The 27,993-nt window shown below is 38.5% G+C and overlaps 1 protein-coding gene across 1 annotated transcript in view; it reads left to right on the top strand.

Moving 5' to 3' along the window:
• CHID1 (chitinase domain containing 1) overlaps window positions 1-27,993 on the top strand; it is a 103,028-nt gene that overhangs the window by 5,943 nt on the left and 69,092 nt on the right. The window contains exons 4-8 of the mRNA XM_063289306.1: window positions 155-287; window positions 4,931-4,975; window positions 7,010-7,116; window positions 7,987-8,048; window positions 14,129-14,221. Of these exons, the coding sequence (XP_063145376.1) occupies window positions 155-287; window positions 4,931-4,975; window positions 7,010-7,116; window positions 7,987-8,048; window positions 14,129-14,221 (440 nt within the window). The remainder of the gene's footprint in view (window positions 1-154; window positions 288-4,930; window positions 4,976-7,009; window positions 7,117-7,986; window positions 8,049-14,128; window positions 14,222-27,993) is intronic.

Below are 27,993 nucleotides of genomic sequence, written 5' to 3'. Positions count from 1 at the left end.
ATGTTTTCTTTTTTTGCAAATAAAGAAGTTAAAGCTTAAACTGGAATTGAGGTCATTAACCTACTCTCTTCTGCATAACTTACATTTGAAGATGGTAAATAATGTAGTTTGTAGCAAATCTTTTCCTGAAGTATATTCTTTGTCTTTTTTCTAGTGGAATAGCCATGGCTATGATATTGCTAAAACTTTTGGGAACAAATTTACAACGATTTCGCCAGTCTGGCTGCAGGTGAAGAGAAGAGGAAAGGAGAAGTTTCAGTTCACGGGGCTCCATGACGTTGACCAAGGTTCCAATCTTTGCTTCCTATCTTCTGTCTGTGATCTGTACCTAATGCTTTTGCTGTCTGGCTTTCCAATGTTAATCCTGCATGCTGAGTTATGTAGAAAGATGTCTTTCTCATGGCTGGAAGGGAGGGAGTGCAGGAAATTTGATGAGACCGAGATATGTTCTATGCAACACAAAATACATTTTATCCACGTAATGACCCCACATATTTCTATCAGCCAAGAATGTTATAAAATCCATACCCAAATCATCTTAAAATGAGAATCTTCTGGCACTTCTATGTCAACCTTTCTAGCCATATTCTCCATGAGGTACTTGAAAGACAGAAGAAGGTGATGGATGCATGTGTTTTCAAACTGTGGAGGCTTTGACCAGTGTTCAAGTCACAAATACAACTGGCATCTGCCACAAAATATTACTGTGTATTTTGATTCTCTAATGAAAGTGCTCTTGCTCAGAGTGCTAGCTGCTAGTGCCTTATCCCATGATATGGTACATAGGGGATGCCTAAGTAGACCCATTAACTCTGTCTTACTCCATTTTTCCATTTTCTTTTCCACTGACATTCAGCATTCAGTGAATGGTCACTAATTATGCTCAGGTTCCATTCAGCCAATTTGGGATGTTGTCCTCCTTCTGATATGTATATTTTGTTAATCCCATTCACTTTCAGAGCATTTCTACATAGTTATTGTTGCTACCCTAAGTTCTTCCAAAGCCCGCAGCACTGTTTTCACACTGGCCTTTTAGGGTGCAACTGTTGCAAGAATGGGTACAGTGAGACAAGTCTCTCATTATTTATTCAACCTACTCTGTGTGTGTGTATTATTTTTAATTTTTATCCCGCCTTTATTATTTTTATAAATAACTCAAGGTGGCGAATGTACCTAATACTCCTTCCTCCTCCCATTTTCCCCACAACAACAACCCTGTGAGGTGAGCTGGGCTGAGAGAGAGTGACTGGCCCAAGGTCGCCCAGCTGGCTTTCAGGCCTAAGGTGGGACTAGAACTCCCGGTCTCCTGGTTTCTAGCCCAGCACCTTAACCACTAGACCAAACTGGCTCTGAATATGTATGTATGTATGTATGTATGTATGTATGTATGTATGTATACACACACACATACACAGAATATATAATGAGGGAGGCTGGATTGGAAGAACTTGAACATGAAATTAGAGGAAGAAGCATCAGTAAACTGCACTGTGCATATGACACTACTCTGATAGCTGAAAATGTAAATGGACTGTAAGCTCTAGTAATAAAAATCAAGAATTTACAAAAAAGCTTACAAAAGAATCAAGAACTTACAAAAAAAGGTTGGACATCTCACAGAGGGGAGGGAATATTCTATCAACTTCCCACTATAGTGCCTCCAGAAAATTAAAGCCCTCAAAATAGAAAAAGATGAAATTATGGTTTTATTCGATGTCACCGAATCTATCGATCATGTCCATAGATCCAGAACTAACAAAAGAATCCATGGTAGCAGTACTGTACAACACACCCAACCTAGCCAGATAAACTAAGATTGAAATACCCAGGATAATGGACCTCATCAACCTCTGCCTCACTACCTACTTTCAGTTTGATGGACAAACATACCAATGAATCAGAGGAACACCCATGGGATCACTACTCTCAGGACTCATAGCAGAGATTGTAATACAGGATCTAGAAACTATGGCACTCCCAACATACAACCAAAAGTGTGGATCCAGTATGTAGATGACATCTTTGTCTTAAAAAAACCAACTAGAGAAGATACATGAAACAACATCTTCAGAGGAATAAGATTCACAAGGGAAGAAGAAAACAACACACTACCCTTCCTGGATATCCTCATCAGCAGAGGAAATGGCAAATTATAAATGCAAATCTATCAAAAAACAACCCACACTAACCAAGTGCTCCATTAACAAAATAACAACCCAACCTCCCACAAGAGGAGCTGCATAAGAACATTATTCAGATAAGCACAAACACACTGCAGCAACCCAGGACACCAGAAAAAGGAAACAAACCACCTATACAGCATCTTCCAACAAAATGGATACCCACACAACTTTATCAGAAAGTGCCTGACCACTCAACCCACTACAGCACAACCAACACAAGCTATGAAAAGGATAACACTGCCATACATCAAAAACACCTCAGAAAATACCAACAGACTATTACAACTACACACCATCACCATAACACACAAACCAACCAAAGCTCTCCAAAGCAACTTAAGTAACCCAAAAGACCCAATAGCCCAAGAAATAAAAACAGGAGTCATCTACAACATACAGTGCAAGGACTGTAACAGCCACTATGTAGGACAGACAGGCAGAAGACTAGCAGAGCGCATCCACAAACACCAACTAGGAGTCAGAAGACACAATGAAAACTCCTTAATCTCACAACACATGGACAGACTCAACCATAGTTTCAACTGGGAAACTGTGAGCATCCCAGATCAAGCCAAATCCAAAAACGCCAGAGAATTCCTGGAAGCTTGGCACTCAGACAAGACAACAGGCACATAGAAATAAACCACATTTACACATCATTCAAAAGAGACAATAAAAAAGCTAAGAAGGAAACAAAAAGACTAGAACACATCCTCTCCAGCAGCCAACACCCAGATAAGCAGGGATTAACACCAGGCAAATAATCAAGCAGAAAACAGTAATCCCCAATCAAGGAACAACCAAGGAGAAAACCACAACCCTATCAAAATTGGCTGGGCAAGCTACTGTAAACAGGGACCAAACCCCACACTTACACTGATGAAGTTACCTAGTTGGGTAATGAAATGTCTGCAAGCAAACAACCAAACTCGTCACCAAGGACTCCACAAGAATTAAGAAGCACAGTGAAGAAACAGGACTAAAATTAAATACAGGTGGTCCTCATTTAACAACCACTCGTTCAGTGACCATTTGAATTTGTGACAGCATTGAATGAGTGGTAGTTATGACCAGTCCTTGAAGTTCTGACTGTTGCAGCGTCCCATGGTCACATGATTGCAATTTGCAACCTTCCTTGCCAACTTCCCACAAGCAAAGTCAGTGGGAAAGCTGGCAGGAAGTTGGAGGTTGCAATCACATGAGGTCCTTGCTTAACAACCCATACGGTCCTTGCTTAACAGTGGTAACCAGGGACTGCTAGAACTGCCGTTGCTAAGCAGTGCAGTCACGTAATGTCACGCTTTATGCCCACATCAATCTAGTGTTGGAAATTCCAGTCCCAATTACCATCATTAAGCGAGGACTACTTGTATGTTGAAAAGCAAGCTAAAGACAGAAGGAACAGCAATCAGCCTTAATACTGATAATGAACGTGTTGAAGGAGTGGATAGCATTTGCCTTTTAGGATTGGCTATCGACAGTAAAAGGACCAGCAGTTAAGAAATACATCACAGAGTAACACTTGGTAGGGTAGTAGAGAAAGGCATGGAAAAGAGATTCAGATGCCACAATGTGTCTATACCTATAAAGTTCAGGATCATGCAGACAATGGTTCTCCCTGTGATGGTCTATGGTGGTGAAAATTAGACTTTGAAGAAGGAGGAAAGAGTATTAACATGTTTGTACTTTGGTGTTGGAAAAGACTCCTGAAAATACCATGGATACCCAGGAAAAGAAACAAATGGATTATAGAACAAATCAATCCAGAGTTCTCACTTGAGGCACAAATGACCAGACTCAAATTATCATATCTTGGACGCATCGGAATATTTAATTTTCTGGAGAAATCAGTAGGGAAAGATGGAAGAAAGAGGAAAACCAGCAGCAAAGAGGATGGAATTGACCAGTGGTGATGGTCAATCTATGTGGTTGCTAAGAGTCAAAACACTGATCTTGTGGCAGGTAATCTGTCTGTCTGTCTATCATTGTATGTTGTATCAATGTATTGTAGAGAGCCACCTTGGTGTAGTGGTTAAAGGCACAAGGCTAGAAACCAGGAGACTATGACTTCTAGGTTTATTAGGCATGATGCCAGCTGGGTGACTTTGTGCCAGCCACTCTCTCTTAACCTTAGGAAGAAGGCAGTGACAAACCGCTTCCAAAAATATTGCTAAGAAAACTGCATGGACTTGTCCAGGCAATTGCCAGGAGTCAAGACTGACTTGAAGGCACAAAATTATTATTGGTGTCTAGTTGTGACATGTCTTTTTTGCAAATGTAAGTAGCCTTAATTGCATTCAATATTTGCATACTTTTTTATTCTGAATAGTTTTGAAGCTGCAATATGCAAGCCGAAAGCAAAAGAAATGGGTACAGAAAATGAAATTTATCCTCCTATGTGTTGCCCTAACAATTTGTACAGTTTTATAGTGGGGGAGGCGGGGAGAAAGAGGGACAATTTATAAACTCTTTGGCTTTTGTGTAATCTTACTACCAGAACCATTTCTAATCTGGTGCCTTCCAGATGTGTTAAATTGTGAATGCTGTTATTATTAGTCATCATGGCCAATAGAAGTATTGGCTGTGGTTAAAAGAGTTATACTTGACCACAGCTGAAAGGTTAGTCTAGCTGTTTCCTTTATGTGCCCAAAGCAGAAGCATTTTAAAAGTCATAAATAATTATATTTGATGTGTTCTTTTGTGATTAGCTATATTCAAGTTGAATCTTTGTATGTTATCTTTTACAGGTTGGATGAAAGAAGTTAAGAGAAATGCCAAGAGCATCAAAATAGGTAAAGTTTGAATTAAGTTTTCACATTCAAATTCTAGGAAGCTTGCAATATAATGGATTTACCTCCCTCCCAATCTTAACTGCTGTTATATTTTTGATGACCGCTGTTGTTGGTTGGCCTCTAGGGAAAGTAGCATGTTAAATTAGATTAGTACAGTCTAGCAAGGCTGCCTTTGTATTCCTAACTATTGAGAATTGAAGGTTTACCTATACGTTAAAATTGTGTATATCTTTCTGGAACAAATCTGAGAAAGGGTAATATATACAGTAAGTATGTTAATTAAAGAGCTATTGTAATGATTCTGAGTTCCTATAATCAATTATCTAGCAAAATTATTTTTATAATGGCTAACAGTTCAATATATTGAATTCCATAGAATAGGCTTCTGGATATGTCCTAGATGTTTCACTATTGCAAAATGTAGATGAAACCTGGGGACCCACAACAAAATGCTACAGTACATTCTGAATACATACTAGACATACTATTAACTAATTTGGAATAAGGAGTGCTTGCAGAGATGATGGTGTTGGGGGTAAGGTAGGAAAAAGAAAAATTGCTGATGCTTTTCCTCTTTTTCTGAAGCTGTTTCTTTTAAGTGACAGGTCACAGTCCATTCATGCGGAGCTTCAGTGGAAAGTATGATGTTGTTATCATGTCATCTAGAGGAGATATATTAGGCTCTTGTAACAAAAGTGAAATAATGTATTTTTTAATGGCAATTCATATTATATTTCTTTGTGACCTTATGAGTCCTGGTACAGACGTTTACTTCATCAAAGGTCCATTCCCATAATGAACAAAAAGGAAACGAGACCTACTTTCTGAATACTTAATTCCCTTCCCTCTCCCTCAACCATGAGAAATGAGATCTAATTTGACAGCTCAGCCCATATGCAGCTGCCAGAGGGAGGCCTATATAGAAGGGGGTGTTTGTCATAAATTCACCATATTTCTGAAGAAGAGATTGCATATTTAGATTTGTGTATTCATAAACTTGGAAAAACTGTGGTAGAGAGGTCAGCTGCAGATGGGGAAGAAGCTGATTGTGTTGAACCATTTTAGTCTGCTTTGGGGCCTGGACGTAACTGAAACTGAGTGCCACCATGCTAATTCCCATATGTCTTTCAAGAGCTTTTGACTCCATAGATTGTGGGGTAGTTCAAGAATAACTCAGTGGGCTAGATGTTGAGGGCAGAGTATTTTAGTAATTCCACTTTTATTAGCAGGACCACAACCACAGCGTGGCAGTTCAGGATTTATGTTTGGTGCCATGGCAAACATGTGATGTCCCACAAGGTTCTATTCTTTCTTCCTTGCTGTTCAAAATTTATTTTTGGATGCTTGTTTGTTTGTTTCTAAGGCTGATATGCTGCTCCAGTTGTATCCATCTCAGAGCAGCTCACATTCACATATTCGGTAACAAACTTACAACAAATAATATAACACTCTACAGTGACAATATGAAATGTTTCAATGCCAAGGAACATCCAAGAGCCAATTAAAGCAGACATCCCCATTATAGGAGGATTGAAACTCAGTATATCATCCTCCAAGACCTTCTGAAAAAAATAGGATTAAACAGCTTTCTGAAATACTGCCAGGATTGAGGCTACTTGCACCTCAGGGGGAGTGCTGTTCCAACAATGGCTGAGAAACCTTGCGATAGGGACCCAGAGGGAGTGTTCCATTCCAGATCTTAATGGATGGGTAGAGGCCATTGGAAGTAGGTAGTTGCATGCATATACAGGTCCTGAGCCATGTAGGGCTCCGTATCTGCATGAAACAACTGCTGTGGGCAGTCATTTGGAGGGTGCTGTTGATATGCAACTCAGTCTCTTTTTTCCATCTGAATTTGGGAGGTGGTGCAGATTCTCAAGAGTTGCCTAGAGGCAGCTCCCCCAAGATGAACAACTATAGACAAATGTACTAAATGTAAATGGGCAGGTTTTCATCATACTTCTAAAAACCAGTTTTTTAATGTAGAAAAAAATATGATTGTTTCTATGTTTTGTGCCTTTTTTTAATGTTTAGTCCCTCGGATTCTATTTGAAGACTGGTCTTATCATGATTTTGAGAACGTATTTGGCAGTGAGGATGAGATAGAAGAGCTTTCTAATGCCATGATTCAAGTAGCCAAGGTAAAATACTATCCATTAGAACTAAGAAACTAATCTAATAAAAGTGTTTATGTGATAGTAATAGTGAAAAATTATATTAAAATGGCACATTGTTAGGGTTAATAACTTGTTTTGAAAATCACATTCAGTAGTGAACAAATGGAAGCTGACCTCTAGATGCTGAAATAAAACTGAAAATGAATCTTTAGGACTCAGAGCAATTCCTTGCAGAGGTGCACAGATCTTTTCAGGCTGAAGGCCATACCTGGCAAGCAGCATCACACCTGAAAATTTGGTTTAATTGCAGGAAAATAGAGAATTGAATGTATTTAATTATTCCTTCCTTCTATCCTGTTAAAAATCAACATGAACCTTTGGAGGAGTTTTGGGAGTTACACCAAGATTTTCAGGGGCCATAATCTGAGGCCCCAGATTATGCACCCTGTTCTACCAAGTAGATTAAAAATGGAATTCTCTAGATTGTAATACATTAGAACTTGGTTTCTTTATGTATACAAGTGGGGTTATTATATGCTTTTTATATATATTGATGCCATGGGTATCATTATAATTATGCCTTACACATACAAGCAACATACTTGTGTGTAAGTTTCCCTGATAGCTATTAAAGTTACCAAGAGCAATTTCTCAAGGATTCTTGATGGTGTTCGTACAGGAGTAATAAATAACAAAATCTAAAGACAGAATCTAGTTAAATATCAAAGAAACTGCAACAACAATTATACTGATTGTGGTAAAAGCATTAAAACCCCAAAGCAAGTTGAATGAATTTTTGCAGGATGCCTAAAATCTTTTACCTTTTCAAAAGTAAATGATAGCCTTCACAATATTTGTTGGAAAAATTTTTTCTTAATGTTCCCATTCTTTTAGAGTGAAAACTTTGATGGTTTTATGATTGAAGTATGGAATCAGCTAGGAAATCAAAAACAAACGTAAGTTCAGGACTTATTAAGATGCATACCATTTTTGAAAAAAAGCATTTGAACTATTTAGGGCTGCAATCAAAAACATGTTTACTTTAAAGCAAATCTAATTGAAACCAGTGTGATCATACCAGGGTAAAAAAGCTTGAAAGCACAGTGTAAGAAAATCATAGTCAAGAATTTCCTGTAAAGAACAGGTCTTCTTCTGATGCTATGGTTAAGTGTGGGAACTCCTTCACTGTGTGCTACCCTGGTAGTTTAGGATAATCTGGGCAACTTTGTAGGAACCCATAAAGGTAGTTATAAGAGTGGAGGTAATGCTAACATGACTCCTAGAATTTGAAGGTGGGATGCTTTCATGTGAATTGGAACAGATTTAGGCATGCTTGAGCTGAAGCATCAAAAAAATAGTGTGGGATATTTGTTGTTGTTGTTTTTTTTTAAAACAGGGAATACATCCAGTTCTGTCTTCTACCATGGTGGGATCTTGCTTAACTCCTTAACTCCTTTTCTTGTTGAATCTGGCTCCAAAAGTTCCTGCCTTTTAACAACAGAGTTATCAGCAAAGAGACTGCTGGTGTTGCTATCAAATCTTCTCTGAGATTAGGATTGATCCCCTGATTGTTGTTGTTCATCAGTTTCAAGCTACAAAATGTCTCTTGCTGGACTTCAAAGTGTAATGTTTTCTTGCTGCTACTTGATCCTTAAATATTACAGATCTCAAGTAAATACTATTTTACCTAAATGAGGCTTTTAAACTGGCTGCAGAATTTTAAAAAAGCTATAACATTTCCAATAGCTGTTTTTGGTGAAACTGAACAATACATTAGTTGTATTTAAGAAAGTACCATTCTTTGAAAGAAGGGTGGGTATTACCAATTGAAGGGGAAAATATGTAGATAACATGCTTATTTTTTCCATGATTTATTTTTTAATTTGTGATTTTTCTGTGTTTAATTAGCTGTAAAATGCATAGTGCCAAAAATATTTTGTGGGCTCCCGGCATACTTTCTGCAGAGAACACTCCATAAATAGGGTAGTATAACTGAGAAGGCCCCTCTCCCTTGTAGCCACTTAGTGTATTTAATGAGGAATTCAGAGGAATCTTCAAAGATTCACCACTGTTTCCAAGGTTTTACCTGTATTATGTTCCCTTTTTTCATACTGAGGGCTGCCTGCCAGAGAGCTTAGAAGCCACACATCAACCACTGCTGGGAAGTATTATTTCCCAAGGATTCAAGTCAGTGTGCAAGGCACCATTCTGAGCAAGCCAGAACTATTTCAACCTTCTCTGTGCTGCAGGGGTATTCAGGTTGAGTGTGGTGAGACTGCACTTCATGTTTCCCTGCATCCCTGCAGGCATCCAAAAAGCTCTGTACTTACTCTCTGCGTTAACCTTTCTTGATCAGTAACTGGCTGTAGAATCTAGTTTAGATTTTCATAGCGCATAGTAGTCATAGGAGAAGAGAGAAGTAATAGATACAGAATTGGCAAAAGGGAGGGGAGCCCTAAAACACTTGGGATGCATTGGTCTCCTTGTACCAGGGGCTTTTGAATGCATCTTTCTTGGTCCCCCAAGCTTCACAAAAAACTGTTCCTGGAACACAAGTGTTACAGCAATTCATTTTTTCAGAAGGGAAAAATAATAACTTTTAGCTTATAGTCCTTTAATTGTCCCAGCAACTACTCTCTGGATCGTGGCTGCTGGGTCTGTGAATTGTCCTTGCATCTGATGAAGTTGGCTGTGACTAGAGCTGTGCATACGCTCTGGTAAATGTAGCTCTGAAACACTTCATAGGCTGCATTGTTTTTACTGTAATGAACGTATTCCTCCTGGAACCTTGGTGAATGCTGACAGACTTAGATTGCTGTATGGCAGTATTTCTTCCTAATTGTAGCAATGAGAGTTCATGACATAATTATGATCAGTGGAAAGCTATATACTTGTTTTCCACACCAACAAAAGCTTCATGACATTTCTTCTGCTCCTCAAAATGTGTCAAGTTGTTCAGACTTTATCCACACAGTGGCAGTAAAGTTCTTGTGATCCACTAATCTTTAAAATATCATATTTTTGCACTTTACAACTTCACTGAAAGCCTCACTACCTCTGTGTTGTTGCTTTCTTTCTCAATATCAGTATCTGACTTTTATGTGCTGTTTAAGAACATCAGATTGAAATGATTTGAAAGGAAGAACTCTACTTTAACTAGGTTTGATGATTTATGTAGCTAAAACATGATTATTTTCTAGTATCATAGAGGTTTTGTTGATTCAGGATAATACCTTACTAGGAATACATAAGAGAACCATTTGTTGTAGTGGTTAAGGCATCAGGCTAGAAACTGGGAGACTGTGCGTTCTAGGCACAAATCCAGCTGGGTGACCTTGGGCCAGTCACTCTTTCTCAGCCCTAGGAAGAAGGCAATGGCAAACCACTTCTGAAAAACCTTGCCCAAAAAACAGCAGGGACTTGTTCAGGCAGTCGCCAGGAGTCAACACTGATTTCACAGGGGGTAAAATTCCTGTATTTTAATATACAGGATTTAATGACAGTGTGAGTTCCCTTGATGACAGCTATAAGGGACGGCTGTACAGTTGCACAGCATAGCAAAATACTTGTTCCAGAAGTGGTTGGAGCCATTTTATTTTTTTTACTTTGTTCTTAATTTTTTAAGTCATTTATCATTTTCTTTTTTATTTGGGAGGATTACATTAGCAATTCTGTTGCCGTTTTTCCTTCACCAGTTGAAGGAAAAAAGTGTCATACTGTTCTTTATTGATACTGGAGTTCTTTGGTAGGTGGGAAACAGACGGAACAGACGACTTGATTTTTCCATCTATTGCAAAGGAAAAAGAATGAAGCTGCTAATTTTTTTATGTATGTGTGTATGTATGTATGTATTTAGACACTGAAAAAGGAGCTTTAATATCATTGTTTCCCTAAAAGAAAAGGTACCTAGCTTGGATTGGGAAGATCCAAGTTCAAATTGCTATTCATTCATTCACTCAGCCCAACCTACCTTACCCAATAGTTGTTGTGGGGATAAAATGGGGGGAGGCTTCTAGGTGTGCTCCCTCAGTCTCTCAACAGAACTGGCAGACCATTACATTTCACTGTTCATAGCTCTTGTAAATTATGAGCAGAGAATTGAGTGGCATGAAATATTAGTGTAGTATTAAAAAACAACCTGGAGGTGAGTGGGGTGCTGATTGAGTGCTGCTTTTTATGCTCTCTCATTGGTCAGCTGGAAGAACCATTGGTTGGCTCATGAAATTCTCAGAGTTTCAAGGCTGGCTTCACTGAGGACAATTACAGCTTAATTTGAAAAGGATTTTTTTTGAAAGCTTAGTGAAGTGAAAATTGTGACGGTATGGAAGATATCTAAAAATGCTAAGAAGCCATCATTTCTGACTCAGGCATAAGTCTGATTCCATGCATAAAAGAAATACTAATTTTATTCAGGCCGGTAGGTGGTGCCACTGCACAGCTGAATTGAAAACTGCTGTCTTCACTATATACTACGGGAACATCTGCATCGGACCTTCATGTGACACATCATTACTTCAGTCTGAGCCTTGGAAATTTAACCTATTAATCAAAGGCTTACTATAATTTGCTTCATTCCTTGGTATTGCATTAGGCAGTGAGTGGACAACATATATTAACTCATTCTTGAAGTGATAAAGTTTCTTAAAATGTGGGTGCTAACTTTTACTGTCCATGAAGACAACTTTATTTTGTCCTTTTTATTTTCAAATTACTCCAGTAAAATACTTCATGATGTGGCAAAAGGGTAACCATTTTGAGTCTGTAATTAATTTAGGAGTCCAAGAATTCGCAACAAATATCGTATTGGGATAAACTTTCTGCCAGGATGAGCAGCATTAAGTGCTTCAGCTAAGACCAAGTAATTACATGATGCCAGAAGTGTCTGTATTTTAGTGAGTGAATTGTTTGTTTGTTTGTTTATTTTATATAGCCACCCATCTCACATAAGTGATTCTGAGTGGCTTACAAGATTAAAAACAAGCAACCCACCAAACAAACCCCAGGACCCAGTATGAGGGTGGTGAGGAGGCAAAGGTGTGGAATGACAGCACTGTATGTTCAGATAACTGACATCATCTAAGAGAACTGTAGCCACAACGTTTTTTACAAAAAAGCTTAATCGGATCAAGATAGATTCTCAAAGTGGCATATGTCACAGAGGAATTTCTGAAGTTATATCTGGCAACGGAAGGGACATAATCAATTTGTAACTATGTTTTGACATTTAGATGTTCTGCTCCCACCTCATTATTCTTTTAAAAATGTGATACAGTGTCTTTAGTTCTTTTTCTTTCAGAGTTGGGAATAGTAAAGTGGGAAAATACAGTCCTAAAATACTAAAGTTACTTTGAGAGAACCAGAGACGTAACCCATAGAAAGCTTTCAAATGGGCATTCAATTATAGTTGCTTGAGGATCAACACTATGCACATTTGGCTTACGTAGTTTTTTGGGATGACAAATGAAAGTAACTATAATTACATCTCAGCATTATGGTTTAATTCCTTGAATTGTCATGAAGTACCCTTCGTACAAAGAGGTGGCTTGACAAATTAGTCTACCAGTATCTAAGTCTTCCTGGCTACTTTTCTTAAAAACAAAAAACTGCCACCACTATCATCTTTGCTGTTAATCAAGGATAATGATCTATCAGTAGATCCATCTGTCTGTATGTTTTCCAAAAAGACAATTTGCATTTTCCAAAAAAGATCATTTATATTGGTGCATAATTCTCAAAGCCATGTAGGATTATACATGTACAGGCTAGAGCTTTGCTCCTGTATTGGTATGGAAATAAGTACCGTATTTTATGATGCTCTAAAAACAATGTAGTGAATTTCAAATTGCTGATCTTACATATTTCTTCTGTCTTACTATGCTATATTAAAATGTATTTACACAGGCTAAATAATACCATAATATATACCATAATATATGATCTCTCTTTTCAAGTTGCAAACAGAGATAAATAGATCAGGAAAGCCAGTAGCATATGAGCTCATGTAGTTAATGAGGTTTTTTTGACTATTAATGATATAGAGATCATGTCACATGACTTTTTGGATAGTTTTTGGGTTCATGAATTATGAAGCAGTTTGGGTGATTACTGAGTCTTTTGATATAGACTGTTTTTTTCCCTCCAAATTAATGGCAAGAGTTTGTAGAATGCCCCCTGTGTAGATAACCAAATACACATTAAACCCCACCGCCATGCATTGTTGAGAGTGGTCTCTTTCCTCTCCCTGCCCATCAATTTTCTCTGCATAATTATTTGTGCTTTTTGATATATGATGCTAGAATATTATATAATGGGGCTGCTTCAAGTTTAGGTGCTAAAAAATGCACTAAATATCTGTACTGGTGATGGTGACCTGTAAATTCATCACAGTAATGACAAAACAGGATCAGCTAAAAAAGAAAATCCTGTCATTGCAGCACAAAATTGTAATTTGAGAAAGAAGGTATTAGCAGGATTTTTCCTATTCTGTTCCTTGTGGACATCCTATGATTCTAGTGAACCGTAAGATAAAACCAAAACATACTAACTTTCTGAGTGAGTTAGAGAAGAAAGAAAGGTTCCAGGGTATAAGGCATCTAAGTTCCCTTCTCCAAGGAAGAAGAATGATGGAGTCCTTGGTGCTCTCTGAGCTTGGTTGTTTGCTTGCAGATGTTTCATTACCCAACTAGGTAACATCATCAGTGCACATCTGCAGGAAACAACCAAGCTCAGAGAGCACCAAGGACTCCACAGTTCAACCCTGAGCTCCAGACATTCTCTTCTATTGGAAGAAGAATGAATGCATACACACATATACACACACTTACCCACACCCCCAAAAAGCTGGAAAATCTTTTCCTGTCTTCTGTCTTCTTTTGAGTCGGCTTGTAAAGGAATAAGGATGCTGCAAGGCCAAACATTTAGTCTTGGAAGATAATGTGTTCTGACTCAAATATAGGTTTAAAACTGAGAGATGGAAAAAGCAGGGTATTTTTTTTTCTTTAACTCACAGAGCTGATTTTTTTTTCCTGTTTTACAGGGATCTGATTCACTTGCTCACTCACTTCTCTGAAGCTTTCCATGAGGCACAACTTAAACTAATGCTTGTCATTCCTCCTGGTGTTGTGCCAGGGTGAGTATCTTACTTTCAAGGAAATCCCAGATGTGTCTGTCTTCAGTTTCATTCAAGGCGTTAGAGTTTATTGCTTCTGAAAGCCCAGTTTCTGCGTAGTGAAACAAATGTTCTCACTGCATTCCAGGTTTAAAATGCTTGACTCAGCAACTTGGGGAAAAAAAGAGACTAGTCTTGAATCTGAAGTACAACAAATGAAAGATGATTGTGGTAGGATGAAACCCCTTCAGGCAACCAGCCAGTGAAAAAATTCTAAAGTTAAAGGTATATTGAAAAATAATAAAGGACAACACCAATGGGAATTTTAAATGGAAAAGAAGACCATGAGCTTTTAGAATAGAATGACGTGTGTCACTAACCATGATACATCTAGCATTCCTTATAACTACATTAAGTAAGTGTGAGGGGGAATATATATATATATACACACACACACACATACACATACACATACACACGCACATACGCACACACATAATGTATGTGTCTCTGTGTATAGATATGTGTACTAAACATGCAGATTAAACGTTATCTAATTAAACTTTCTTTTGCACATGCCAAATGTTTAATGTGGCTTATGACCACTTTACAATGTATTGTTTTGTACCAATTGAGAAAGGGAGCTGCACTTGCTAATATTTTAATGATTCTGAAGAGAGCCTTCAGTGAGAAATACACCAAATATCTGAATCTGTCCATTGTACCACATACCTTTGCATTAAATATACGTGTTCTTCCTCGGTATAGCTTGGCTATCAGTTCATTTTAAGTGCGGCCTAGATTCATAGTTTCACGACTGCTGCTCAGTTGCATTCCATAACAAAGAGAATTATGTCATATGTGCAAAACATCTGGTTTGGATTTCTAGTCAGCATCTTCTAGTGTTGATATCTCAAACTTGGTTGCCAGTTGCCATTTATAAATACCACAAGCTCTGTGTAGATCTACCACCCAATTTTATGCCTGCCAATATAGTGATCCACCTGCATTGTAAGTTGTTCAGCACCTGCCTTCTTTATCATCTGCATCCTGCAATTTGCTCCTGACTTGAATTAGCTCATAGGCGTCTGCAGAGGTAATGGGCATGTGTGTACACAAGGCTGGGATTTGCATCATGATGCGTGTTTCATGTTTTGGTCTTTGAAGGTTGTTTCAGAGCTCTGTGGGTAGGCTTTGACAGTGCAGCTGTGCTGACCTTCTGTGGATGGGTAACTACTTTACAGTGCTACTTGAGTAACTTCATTGCCTAAGCGCTTGGATGCCTTTTTGTCTTTTCCAATACATTATAGGATTAGGAGCTTATGTATTATTACTTGTGTTGTAATGGGAACTTGTGCTTGGAATGTTTTGCATAAACATGGATGTCATCTTGATGTGCTTATCTGTATTATGATTTATATCCTTTTAAATACTTGTTTACTTTTTAAGTGCTTATTTACTTTTGTGCTGCTATGTAGTCTGTAGGGAAATATAGCATAATAATGTGAGAAAACCAAGCAGAGATATTCATCTGTTTATCTTAGTTTTAAAGCAGATTGTCCCTGCTTGTTAATCGTAGCCTACTCCAGAAGGCAAATGAGCCCTCTTAAATAATTTGCAGCTTCTACGATATTAGTCATTATTACAATAAAACTTCTCATAAAGTTAATGCATTCAAGATCTAGGATAATTGCATCAAATAATAGATGCTTTAAAGTGCATTCATATATTTTGAATGTTAAATAGAAAATGGGCAATCTTTTGAATCAATTATTCTCTTCTCCCTCTCCTCTCACATTTCCCAACTATTTATAGAATCAGAGTTGCTACAATGTGCACGCTAGTGTCTTCTGGAATTCCATATGCAACTTTTTCATCTCAAGCATATTTTGTATGTGTAAGACCAAGTCTTTTGAGTGTGTTGGGAGGAAGCTGCAAACTAAAAGGTCCTTAGCACTGAAGACCAATATAAACCACTATGACACTGTAACTTAATCCCACTCCATAGGACCTACCGCTGCTGTCGGATTACTGCAATGTGTTATATGTGGGAATGCCTTTGAAAATTATCTCAGACTTTAGTTAGCTAAAAATAGAACAGATAGACTATATCTGTCAATCCCAGTTAGCAGCCATTCTATGCTTCACAATCGAAACTGACTATTCGTACATTTCTAGACCCAATTCAAAGTGCTGCTTTTAAACTTGTTTTCTTGCAATTTTATGAAAAGAATTGTCATTTTTTTTCTTTGCCTGTTCTTATCTATACTGGTGGTTTTATTACTTTATATTGGTTTGTTTAATAATATACATTTTAGTGCAGTTTTACACTGCCTGAAGTCATAATAAGAAATCACAATTCCTAAAAAGACAGAATTGATGTGTTTTGTGTGGAGAAGGAAATCCAAATGCATAAACTTTTTCTCCCTCCCTCCATCACTGCTACCTGTACTGAGCTCCAGGGCTAAATCTTTTAGTACTGGAGAGCACAATGGAGAAAGATTTTAGAAGAATGCTCAGTTTAGAATAATCACCATCTTTCTCTCACTTAGATAAGTTTGCATCATTGCTTTTTGATGGTACGCCAATGGGAAAAATACATCAGTGCACTAGCTTTGGGCAGCTAGAGCTAAAAAAGGAGTTTGTGTTCTCTGTACTTAAAAGAAAAAAAATGAGTGTCCAAGTAACCAAATATTGTGCCAAGTAAAGCAGAATAACAAATAAAAGCCCACAAGAAACTGTGGTGAACGTATTTATAACTGTCTATACCTCCTTGGAGTGATGCTTGGCTCTGGGTAATTTTATGGCCATGGCCATATATTTTTCTCACTAATAACATGGAAGTGGTTTGTCGCTGTCTTCTTCCAGCTTCCCAGTTTAGTCTACAGCCCTAGTATTTTCAGGCAGTCTCCCATCAAATGCGGGCTGACTCTTCCTAGCTTGTGAGGCCAGACAAGATTGCCCAGGGTGTACAGTATATGGTATGTGCAGATACAAACTTATACCTCCCTCCCTCAATCATAAGCTCATTGGGACCAAATCCTGTGATTTTTGCTCACGTTCTGTCTATCATTCTGACACTGGTAGTCCGTATAGATACAAAATCAAGGCATTTCCTGCTCATCCAAGAGAAACACTCTACATCAAGCATCTTGAACCAGAGTTCAGTTGGCTAACATGAAGGCGCGACCTACTGCTATATAGAAGAAATCCATACAAACATTCTCTGATTTTTTTTAAAGTTCCAGTTTCACAGTAAATAATAGGTTAGATTCATAGAATTAATAAGCTCCTGCTGAAAATTGCTTTTCATTGGCATATTTAATGGAACGTCATCTTTATTCATTATCACTTAAGAGTCAGTTTAGGTCTAACCTTTACAAATGATGGAAGATAATATTCATATGTTGGACTTGGAGGAGATTTAGTCAACTATTCAGCAAAAGGCATATAAAATGTTAGGGCAAAGAGCAAAATAATATGAGTTAAGTTCTATGTCTGGTGAAAACTTGAGAAGATGCATCTAAACCATTGTGTAAAAATACTGCTCTTATAATCTAATTCCCAGTGGCTAAAAGTGCTTCCTTTGTTTTCTATTTTGATTTAAGGCTGAAGAAAGAGCATACTTAATATGACAACACCCCCTTTAAATAGCATTTAAGATCAAATTTTATTTATTTATTTTATTTATAAATTTATTCACCACCCATCTCCCCCTCATGGGGGACTCTGGGCAGTTTACAATAACATTGTTGGAAAACACTATCTTAAAAGAGAAACGTAAGAACTGTAGATACTGAACAATTAAGGAATACAATTGCTATCCAGAAAATGCAAAATGTTGCATTAATTCCATCATACATGTGGAGTCATGCAGTTTCCCACAGAATGTTAAAAGTGTAGTAAGCACGAATTATAGGCACCAACAGAGAGTAGACTAGATACGGTGCTAGGTCTGGACGTGAGAGATTCAAATTCATTTTAAAGAAAGGACTTCATTGGATGGCCTTGGGCAACTTACTGCCATCTAGCTTCTCAATACATAGAAAATCAGCACATTGCACTGAGTGAAGATTTATGATATTCCTGCTATCACACCCAAATGCACACAAATACAGCTATATTGCCTGGAGATCATGGGAATTGTATACAGACACATCTAATATATGCCAGTTGGGGAAACTGTTGTATATGCCAAAAGTCACTACCTTCTTCACAATGTCCTTTTATCCTCCACTTGTCAAAATTGGTAGCATTTACTGGTTGCTATAGTGGAAAGTTACGGAACTGTGGTCTGGAATGTTATTGAACTTACTCAGAAAAGAAAAGATTTTCTTTGGGAAAAAAAAAAGAATATACTATTCCTTGTATGGAGGATCTCCCTAACAAGGTAGATCGGTAAAAAGGTCTAGTCCAGGTCACATTCCTAGTTCTATGGCTGCTGCTATAGATTATCAAAGAAGGTGGGATTGTGTTCTTCTTGCTATGCTGCAGCAGCAGTGCAGGGCGTTTTCCTACCACGGGTAGTTTTCAAGAGTCCCAACTTAGTTTGCTACAGGCGTTCTGAAAATGAAAATTGATGTGCATAGGCATTCTACTAGTTACAGCTAAACAGACCTGTGAATGTCAGCATCTCAGTTCTACTTTCATCTGTCAATGTAGCCTTGAATAGCATCTCAGTGGCACTCATGGATCATTCCTATGAAGTTTAACAATAGATATGAAATACAAAAAGCTAGACCTGAGTGCAACTGATGGCATAGTTCATCACTTTTGGATAGAACATAGGGTTAGTGTAGATAGCAGAACAGCTATTAGTGAATTGCCTGTAAGAAACATACTTCAGCAAAGGATCGTTACCTTGTCGTGTTGCTGGAGCTTGAGCACCTCAATGATGCCATGAGCTAAACCGTGAAGGGCCACCCAAGACGGGAAGGTCATGACAGAGAGGTCAGACTAAATGCGATCCCTGGGGAAGGTAATGGCAACCCACCCCAGTATTCTTGCCGTGAAAACTAAATGGATCAGTACAACCAGAGATATGTCAGTATACCATCGGAAGATGAGACCCCCCAGGTTGGAAGATGGTCAAAATGCTACTGGGGAGGAACAGAGGATGAGTTCAACCAGCCCCAGATGTGATGACGCAGCTAGCTCAAAGCCGAAAGGACGGCAAGCAGCCGATGGTGCTGGTGGTGAACGGTGAATCCGATGTTCTAAGGATCAACACACCATTGGAACCTGGAATGTGAGATCTATGAGCCAGGGCAAATTGGATGTGGTTATTGGTGAGATGTCAAGATTAAAGATAGACATTTTGGGCGTCAGTGAACTGAAATGGACTGGAATGGGCCACTTCACATCAAATGACCACCAGATCTACTACTGTGGACAAGAGGACCACAGAAGAAATGGAGTAGCCTTCATAATTAATAGAAGTGGCTAAAGCAGTGCTTGGATACAATCCAAAAAATGATAGAATGATCTCAATTCGAATTCAGGGCAAGCCATCTAACATCACAGTGATCCAAATATACGCCCCAACCACAGATGCTGAAGAAGCTGAAGTAGAGGATGAGGACCTGCAGCACCTACTGGACAACACGCCTAAAAGAGACGTTATCACAGGAGACTGGAATGCTAAGGTGGGCAGTCAAATGACACCTGGAATTACAGGTAAGCATGGCCTGGGAGAACAAAACGAAGCAGGACATAGGCTGATAGAATTTTGCCAAGACAACTCACTCTGCATAACAAACACTCTCTTCCAACAACCTAAGAGACGACTTTATACATGGACTTCACCAGATGGACAACACCGAAATCAGATTGACTACATCCTTTGCAGCCAAAGGTGGCGGACATCTATACAGTCGGTAAACCTGGAGCTGACTGAAGTTCAGACCACGAACTTCTTATTGCACAATTTAGGATCAGACTAAAGAGATTAGGGAAGACCCACAGATCAGCTAGATATGAGCTCACTAATATTCCTAAGGAATATGCAGTGGAGGTGAAGAATAGATTTAAGGGACTGGACTTAGTAGATAGGGTCCCGGAAGAACTCTGGACAGAAATTCGCAACATTGTTCAGGAGGCGGCCACAAAATACATCCCAAAGAAAGAGAAAACCAAGAAGGCACAATGGCTGTCTGCTGAGACATTAGAAGTAGCCCAAGAAAGAAGGAAAGCAAAAGGCAACAGTGATAGGGGGAGATATGCCCAATTAAATGCAAAATTCCAGAGGTTAGCCAGAAGAGATAAGGAATTATTTTTAAACAAGCAATGCGCAGAAGTGGAAGAAGACAATAGAATAGGAAGGACAAGAGACCTCTTCCAGAAAATTAGAAACATCAGAGGTAAATTCCAGGCCAAAATGGGTATGATCAAAAACAAAGATGGCAAGGACCTAACAGAAGAAGAAGAGATCAAGAAAAGGTGGCAAGAATACACAGAAGGCCTGTATAGGAAGGATAACAATATCAGGGATAGCTTTGACGATGTGGTCAGTGAGCTAGAGCCAGACATCCTGAAGATTGAATGGGCCTTAAGAAGGTTGAATGGGCCTTAAGAAGCATTGCTTATAACAAGGCAGCAGGAGATGACGGCATCCCAGCTGAACTGTTCGAAATCTTGCAAGATGATGCTATCAAGGTAATGCATGCTATATGCCAGCAAATTTGGAAAACACAAGAATGGCCATCAGATTGGAAAAAATCAACTTATATCCCCATACCAAAAAAGGGAAACACTAAAGAATGTTCAAACTATCGAACAGTGGCACTCATTTCACATGCCAGTAAGGTAATGCTCAAGATCCTGCAAGGTAGACTTCAGCAATTCATGGAGCGAGAATTGCCAGATGTACAAGCTGGGTTTAGCAAAGGCAGAGGAACTAGGGACCAAATTGCCAATATCCGCTGGATAATGGAAAAAGCCAAGGAGTTTCAGAAAAACATCTATTTCTGTTTTATTGACTATTCTAAAGCCTTTGACTGTGTGGACCATAACAAATTGTGGCAGGTTCTTAGTGGTATGGGGATACCAAGTCATCTTGTCTGCCTCCTGAAGAATCTGTATAACAACCAAGTAGCAACAGTAAGAACAGACCACGGAACCACGGACTGGTTTAAGATTGGGAAAGGAGTACGGCAGGGCTGTATACTCTCACCCTACCTATTCAACTTGTACGCAGAACACATCATGCGACAAGCTGGGCTTGAGGAATCCAAGGCTGGAGTTAAAATTGCTGGAAGAAGCATTAACGATCTCAGATATGCAGATGATACCACTTTGATGGCTGAAAGCGAAGAGGAACTGAGGAGCCTTATGATGAAGGTGAAAGAAGAAAGTGCAAAAGCTGGCTTGCAGCTAAACCTCAAAAAAACCAAGATTATGGCAACCAGCTTGATTGATAACTGGCAAATAGAGGGAGAAAATGTAGAAGCAGTGAAAGGCTTTGTATTTCTAGGTGTGAAGATTACTGCAGATGCTGACTGCAGTCAGGAAATCAGAAGATGCTTAATCCTTGGGAGAAGAGCAATGACAAATCTCGATAAAATAGTTAAGAGCAGAGACATCACACTGACAACAAAGGTCCGCATAGCTAAAGCAATGGTGTTCCCTGTAGTAACATATGGCTGCGAGAGCTGGACCATAAGGAAGGCTGAGAGAAGGAAGATCGATGCTTTTGAACTGTGGTGTTGGAGGAAAATTCTGAGAGTGCCTTGGACTGCAAGAAGATCCAACCAGTCCATCCTCCAGGAAATAAAGCCAGACTGCTCACTTGAGGGAATTATATTCAAGGCAAAACTGAAATACTTTGGCCACATAATGAGAAGACAGGACACCCTGGAGGAGATGCTGATGCTAGGGAGAGTGGAGGGCAAAAGGAAGAGGGGCCGACCAAGGGCAAGGTGGATGGATGATATTCTAGAGGTGACGGACTCGTCCCTGGGGCAGCTGGGGCTGTTGACGACCAACAGGAAGCTCTGGCGTGGGCTGGTCCATGAAGTCATGAAGAGTCGGAAGTGACTAAACGAATAAACAACAACAAGAAGAAACATATACTGCATCAGTGTAATCCTCCAAGGGGTTGGTTATTTTATTTTATTTTATTTTACGGTATTTCTTTGCTTGTGGTACTTGTATGCCACTCTGCTCCAAAATGGCCCTAAGCAGTGTACAACAATAATAAAGGTTGAAAACATCAAAATGACAACAATTAAAATATGTTACACTAACACTTATCAGTGGAGATAGATCATAAGTGAAAAGCTAAGGTCCCCAAATGCTCTCTTCCATTTATTGATTTAAATTATGGGGGAAAGATTCAATAAAGTTTAAGCATGAAAAAAATAAGATTCTGTGATCTAGAGTGACACCTCAATGATAGACATTAGCCATGTTGTTATTTTGGCTAAACAGAATCAGAATAGACATTTAAATTCATCATCGTGGATGGATTTTTCCAGAGAGAAATTAATAAGACAAGTCTCAGTGCTAGTGGTAATTTTTTGTTATCATAATGACAAGTCCATTGTATATTTTGTAAGTATTTCTTTATTTTAAAGATTTGTATAGCCACCCATTTTATGGAACATAATCCTGGGTGACTAACAGACAGTAATAAAAGTAAAAGTATAAAAACCGACAAACACAACCTTCCTGGAGTGCCAAATACATCATATACCCACATATTCAAACAAATGGGGATCCAGCCTCACATCACCCCAAGGTTTGTGAGAAAGCCAGGTCTTTGCAGCTTTTACATATTTTAGAAACCCTACTTTTTCCACCTGTGCTGCTCTTTTATGCAAGTCAGATAAAGAATGGATAACATTTTGGACAAAAAGAAAAGAGCATAAAAAATAAAGCATTTTTTAAAAGATAGCGTTTTTTTAAAAAGTAGCTAGCCATATCTGACCTCAAGTATAAGGAGAGAAACTAATTCAGATTTTCTTTTCTGCTTGCTATCAAAGTAGAAAATCAAACATAAAAAAGCAATAGGAGCTCAAATTGATTTTTGTACTAGGATAGATTGCAAATAACAGTGTAGGACTTAGTCTGTTTTGTCGACTACAGGCTGCCAGTTTTCTAAAAACAACCTGGGAGACATGTCTATTGATATTTTCTTCTGGCCGCAATAAAAGTTTGGTTTGATTTGATTCTCTTGCAACATTCTTTGTTATGGAAGGTTTCTTCCTGTAACCTTCCATAGTCCTTAAATTCTTTTCCAACAGTTTGGATTGCTGTGGAATGACACTGAAAGCACGGTATAAGATAGTTTTAATCAAAATTTAAGCTCTCTACTGTCTCAGATTTAATGTTTCTACTGGATTATGAATTTAGAACTTTACACCATGCCTCAGCAACACCATGCAGAAAATTGGTGTTGTGTTCATGTCTTGCTCGGTCCTGCTGGTATCCAAATGGCCGATGTGCAAAAAAACAAAAACAAAAAACCCAAAAAGAACCCAAACCTAACTAGATAGATTTTTGATATGGTCCAGCAGTCTGCTCTTAAAATCTTACATTACTTAGATTTGTATTAAAAGAACGATTATTTGCTTTTACTGGGCTTGCTGAAATATGACTTTCTGAGTATAGTAACTGTGTTATACTTTCACTACCCTCTAAATCCCTTGTCTTTTTCTTAAAGTATAAAATTTTTAAGGAATGGAATTTCAGTATTCTGTTTAAACAGGCTAATGGAATAGGGATATAAAAAAACAATCACAGTTTCCTTTTTAAGTGACATTTTGCAATTTGTCAAAGTGGAATCTGGTACCGAGGAGCATATAACTCACAGAGGCCAGTAGCATCCATCTTAAAACATTTTGATCGTAAGTTTATATAGGAAACCTTTGACTTAACAAATTTCAATTTAATGGACTTAGAATGTACCAGGCAAAATTTAAATCCAGGGATCTCCCTGAAACAACAAATAAGTCACTTAATTTTACTCTTTCTGGGTTGGTTAAAGAAGAATAGGGGAGGTGTGTGAGCTGATAAAAGACACTGGGAAGCTTGTAAGAGGTATGTAACAATGAGGGGAAGGTACTGGAAAGATCAGAGAGCATAGGTGTCTGGAATATTGAGTGAGGTGTACAGGTCAGTGGGAAGGTGGTAGAAGATTGGGGGAAGTGCACATGCCAGCAGGAAGGTATTGGGAAGATCAGGGAGTGTATGGCAGCAGCAGGAAGGCACTGCAAAGTATGGGGCTGGGAGGAAACCACTGGAAGGATCAGGGAGATATGCAGCAGTGGTAGGAAGGCGCTGGGAAAATGGGGTGGCATGGTCAGTGGGAAACATACTTTTATAAATGCAGATGGGCTTCTTTATGCATGCTCAGAAGTACCTACAGAATTAATAGATACCACCACCACCATCCTGGACCATTAAATTAAGGGTGTACAGTCAGGGAATGAATAGTCTGTGACACAAACCAGTTTCAGATTCATCTGCATAGGCCAATCCCCAACCCAACAAGGAAATCATTGGTGATCAGTAACTAGACTATCTTGTCTTTAATCTTCCTTGGGTTTAATTAGCTGTTCCTGATTGCTTTACTTTTTCTTCTTATCTACTGTGAAGTATCACTGAAGATTAATTTCTTCCATTGCCATACATGGGCTGCATTTGTTAATACAGCAATAGCCTATTCCCATTTCATATCATCTTACTAAAGATATCTGAAAACAGAATCTTGATTTGTAGAAGAGTGTCAAAATGGGTAATTTTTAATTTTACTGTATTGTTTGAGTTGTTTACTTCCTACTTTCTAAACCTAAGTTTCATGGGTAGGGAAACATTTTCATCCAGAGGCCAAACAATAATTTCATGCATTGCTTGAAGACTGCAGAGTCTGGGTAGTGACATGATGCCACGGGAGTGAGTAAGCTGAATTATTCTGAGTGTTTTAGGGAGCTTTGTTAGTAGCAAAGTTGCTGCCTTAAAGTTTAAGGCAAGTATATTGTGCCTTTTAAAATGCACTCAGTGCCTCCCCACCAAATGCAAACTAAGAAAGTCAGAATATTTGGATCTAGAGTGGCTATCAGATCACCTATGATAAACTGGAGAGGACATACTGTACATTTATTAGAAAGGTGCAAAATGGTTTGTGGGCAAACCATTCCTTGCAACAACCTGGTGGTTTGTGCAAGAATCAAAGCGTCTTTCAGATGTTTGTTCCAAACATGGATTCACATATGGTTGTTTCACGTAAAAGTATTTTGAATGTTCCAGTCTGTTTAATTGTCATGATTGTCTCATTTCTTGCAACTGGGATGTTAACATTTGAATGCTATCTGAGCCTTTTCTAGTAGGGGGGACTGGTCACCTCTCTTCTGCTACTAGCTTAGGGTGATGGAGTTTTGAAGAGACATAGTACACATGGAAGGAGAACAGAGCCCAGAGGGAGCCATTCTGGACCTGCTGTTGGGAGAAAGACTGACTAAACAAGCTGCTGCAGAGAAAGGAACTGTTCTAAGGAATAACTGGACTCTGGGCTGGACTGGTGCTTTTGCTGGAGTGGTGGGGACTGGTGGGAAATATTCATGAGGCCATCTCCATTACCCCACTTCCATTTTAGTTTAGTTTAATACTGTATTGTTGTTTTGGGTTTCACTTTGTTTCAGTTTGGTGAGTGGGCAGTAGTTAGATTCCCATTCAGTTGACTTTTGAGTTTGAAAGAACTTTCTGCCCCCCTCCAAGAAACCCCTTTTCCCAAATAAAGCCAGCTTGCTTCTTTGAGTTTTGTATGTATGTATTGACCTCAGTGCTTGCTATATAGATGTATGCACACATTAGATAAAGCCCCTTTTCTGTTTTAAAAAGAGGCTTCCCTTTGAGGCTTCTCTTCCCCCTCTCCCACCAGCCAGTTTAAGGCTAGCTAGGTACAATCTCTAAATTATATTCCCTTTTCTGAGTTTTTTAAAAACAAAATTGACAATCTGACATGGAAATGGGCTTGAATAGACTTAATAGAAAATAAGAATGAAACTGATTGTACTTTATTTCAATGTTTCTAAAAACATTTGTTCCTCTTAGTACTGAGTCACTTTATTACCCAAGATCTCATTCACAGTATGAGAGAAACAAATTTATCTCGCCTTAAGGGCTGTCAGATCCTTTCAACCCTTGACCTGTCTTCAACAGGATGCTGTCTGCAATTTCAAGGATTCATGATTTTAAGAGCAGATTTGTTCTTCCAGCTGTGATGTAGACATCCACAGAATATGTGCTGGAAATGAAATTATTGTTGAGCTTTTGTTACTGAATATATTCTTTTCAATCAAAACACACTTTACTATTTGGTTAAGATAAAGTGAAGTCATAGATACTTTTGACTTTACTGATTAATGACATTGTGTAATTCCTTCACTGTATGCCCAAGAATGAAAATACTCAGCCTATGGAAAGGGGAGGGGGATTGTTCAGAGGTCTTCATTCCAGAGCATCACTTTTTGATAGCTAATGGTTGATAGATGCTAGCACATCTCAAGATGATTTAACACTTGACACCTCTTTGCTGAATGTGTAAGCATTCTGTGTGTAAAAAGCTTGTGTTTCAGTAAAGTTCTAACTGTAGAGATCAATTATCCAATAAAAAACCTTTATATTGAACCTGTTCAAAATGCCTTCTGTTTCAGTTTCTAGTTAAAGTAATTAAAGAGTAGGTATAAACGTTGCTTCAGAGAGTGTATTTTCTTAATTGTTCCATGAACCATACACCTTTAATTTACTGGTTCTTGGTTTAATGGTTTTTGGAATACAAGGGACTAAATCATTTTGTGTATGCATAAAACCCCATTGGCCATTTTACAGGTGTGTAACACATATGTAAAATGGTGTTATGCGTGTGTAAAATCCCATTTGGTTTTAAAGGGCATTCCTTTCCTCATTTTAGTCTATTAAGCCAAGGGTTCCCTATAATTTAAATACATATATTCTTTTACATTGTAGGTAAGTAAATACTGTAAATACCCTGGAGAAAATGCTGAGTATCTAACACAGCAATACTTTATGTGGAGGAAGAGCTTGAGTACTGAAATGGAGCTTTCTATCATGGCTTACAACTAATCCCAGTGATTTCAGGAAACATGAATACAGATGCTCAACCTGTGTTGATTTGTTTATTGAAAAATAAGGATATTACAAGTCCTCAGTTTAATGTATACTGTAAGTATTATCCCAACTGAAGACAGGTTTCTGGTTTTCCTTTTAGAGAGATTTTTTATTAAAGATAATTTACATACAGCTAAGTAGTAATCCACAAATATTTGCTGGATTATTAAAAGTGATGTCAGAACCTGCTGCTGTTCCTTGCCTACCAGAAAATACGTGTGATAAAAGCTTCCTTTGGTTTGTTGAAATTATGGGAAAAGCTTACAAAAAGGGCAAGGATCCTGAAGAACAAGCTTCTAACCCAAAGCCTCAAAAAACTGTAGGTAAAAGCTACTGCCAGCAATTTCTTTGGAGAAGTCATCAGGTTTTTCATCAAGATTTGTAATGTATTATATCTCATTTCATTCCCCCTTTTTAGGCACATGCAACCTACTGTTTCTTACTGTGCTGCGTTTGAACAGTACTCAGATAGTAGCCCTTCCATTTTGCATGCCTTAATTAGCCTGAGCATCTAGAGCCTTGCTCGATTGGCAGAAGGTTTATTGAGCCCAAAGTTCTGCCATCAGTAGTGCTCACATACAAGCAATTATGTCAAGAAGAAGGAGCCTTTTCATATGGTTTGTCCAAAGAATCCTAAGCTCAGTTTTGTTGCTGTCATTGTAGAT

Source organism: Candoia aspera, chromosome 1 (genome assembly GCF_035149785.1).
Source record: "Candoia aspera isolate rCanAsp1 chromosome 1, rCanAsp1.hap2, whole genome shotgun sequence".
Classification (NCBI taxonomy): domain Eukaryota; kingdom Metazoa; phylum Chordata; class Lepidosauria; order Squamata; family Boidae; genus Candoia; species Candoia aspera.
The sequence above is the reverse complement of the archived record's forward strand: the minus strand, read 5'-3'. Positions and strand labels throughout refer to the sequence as shown.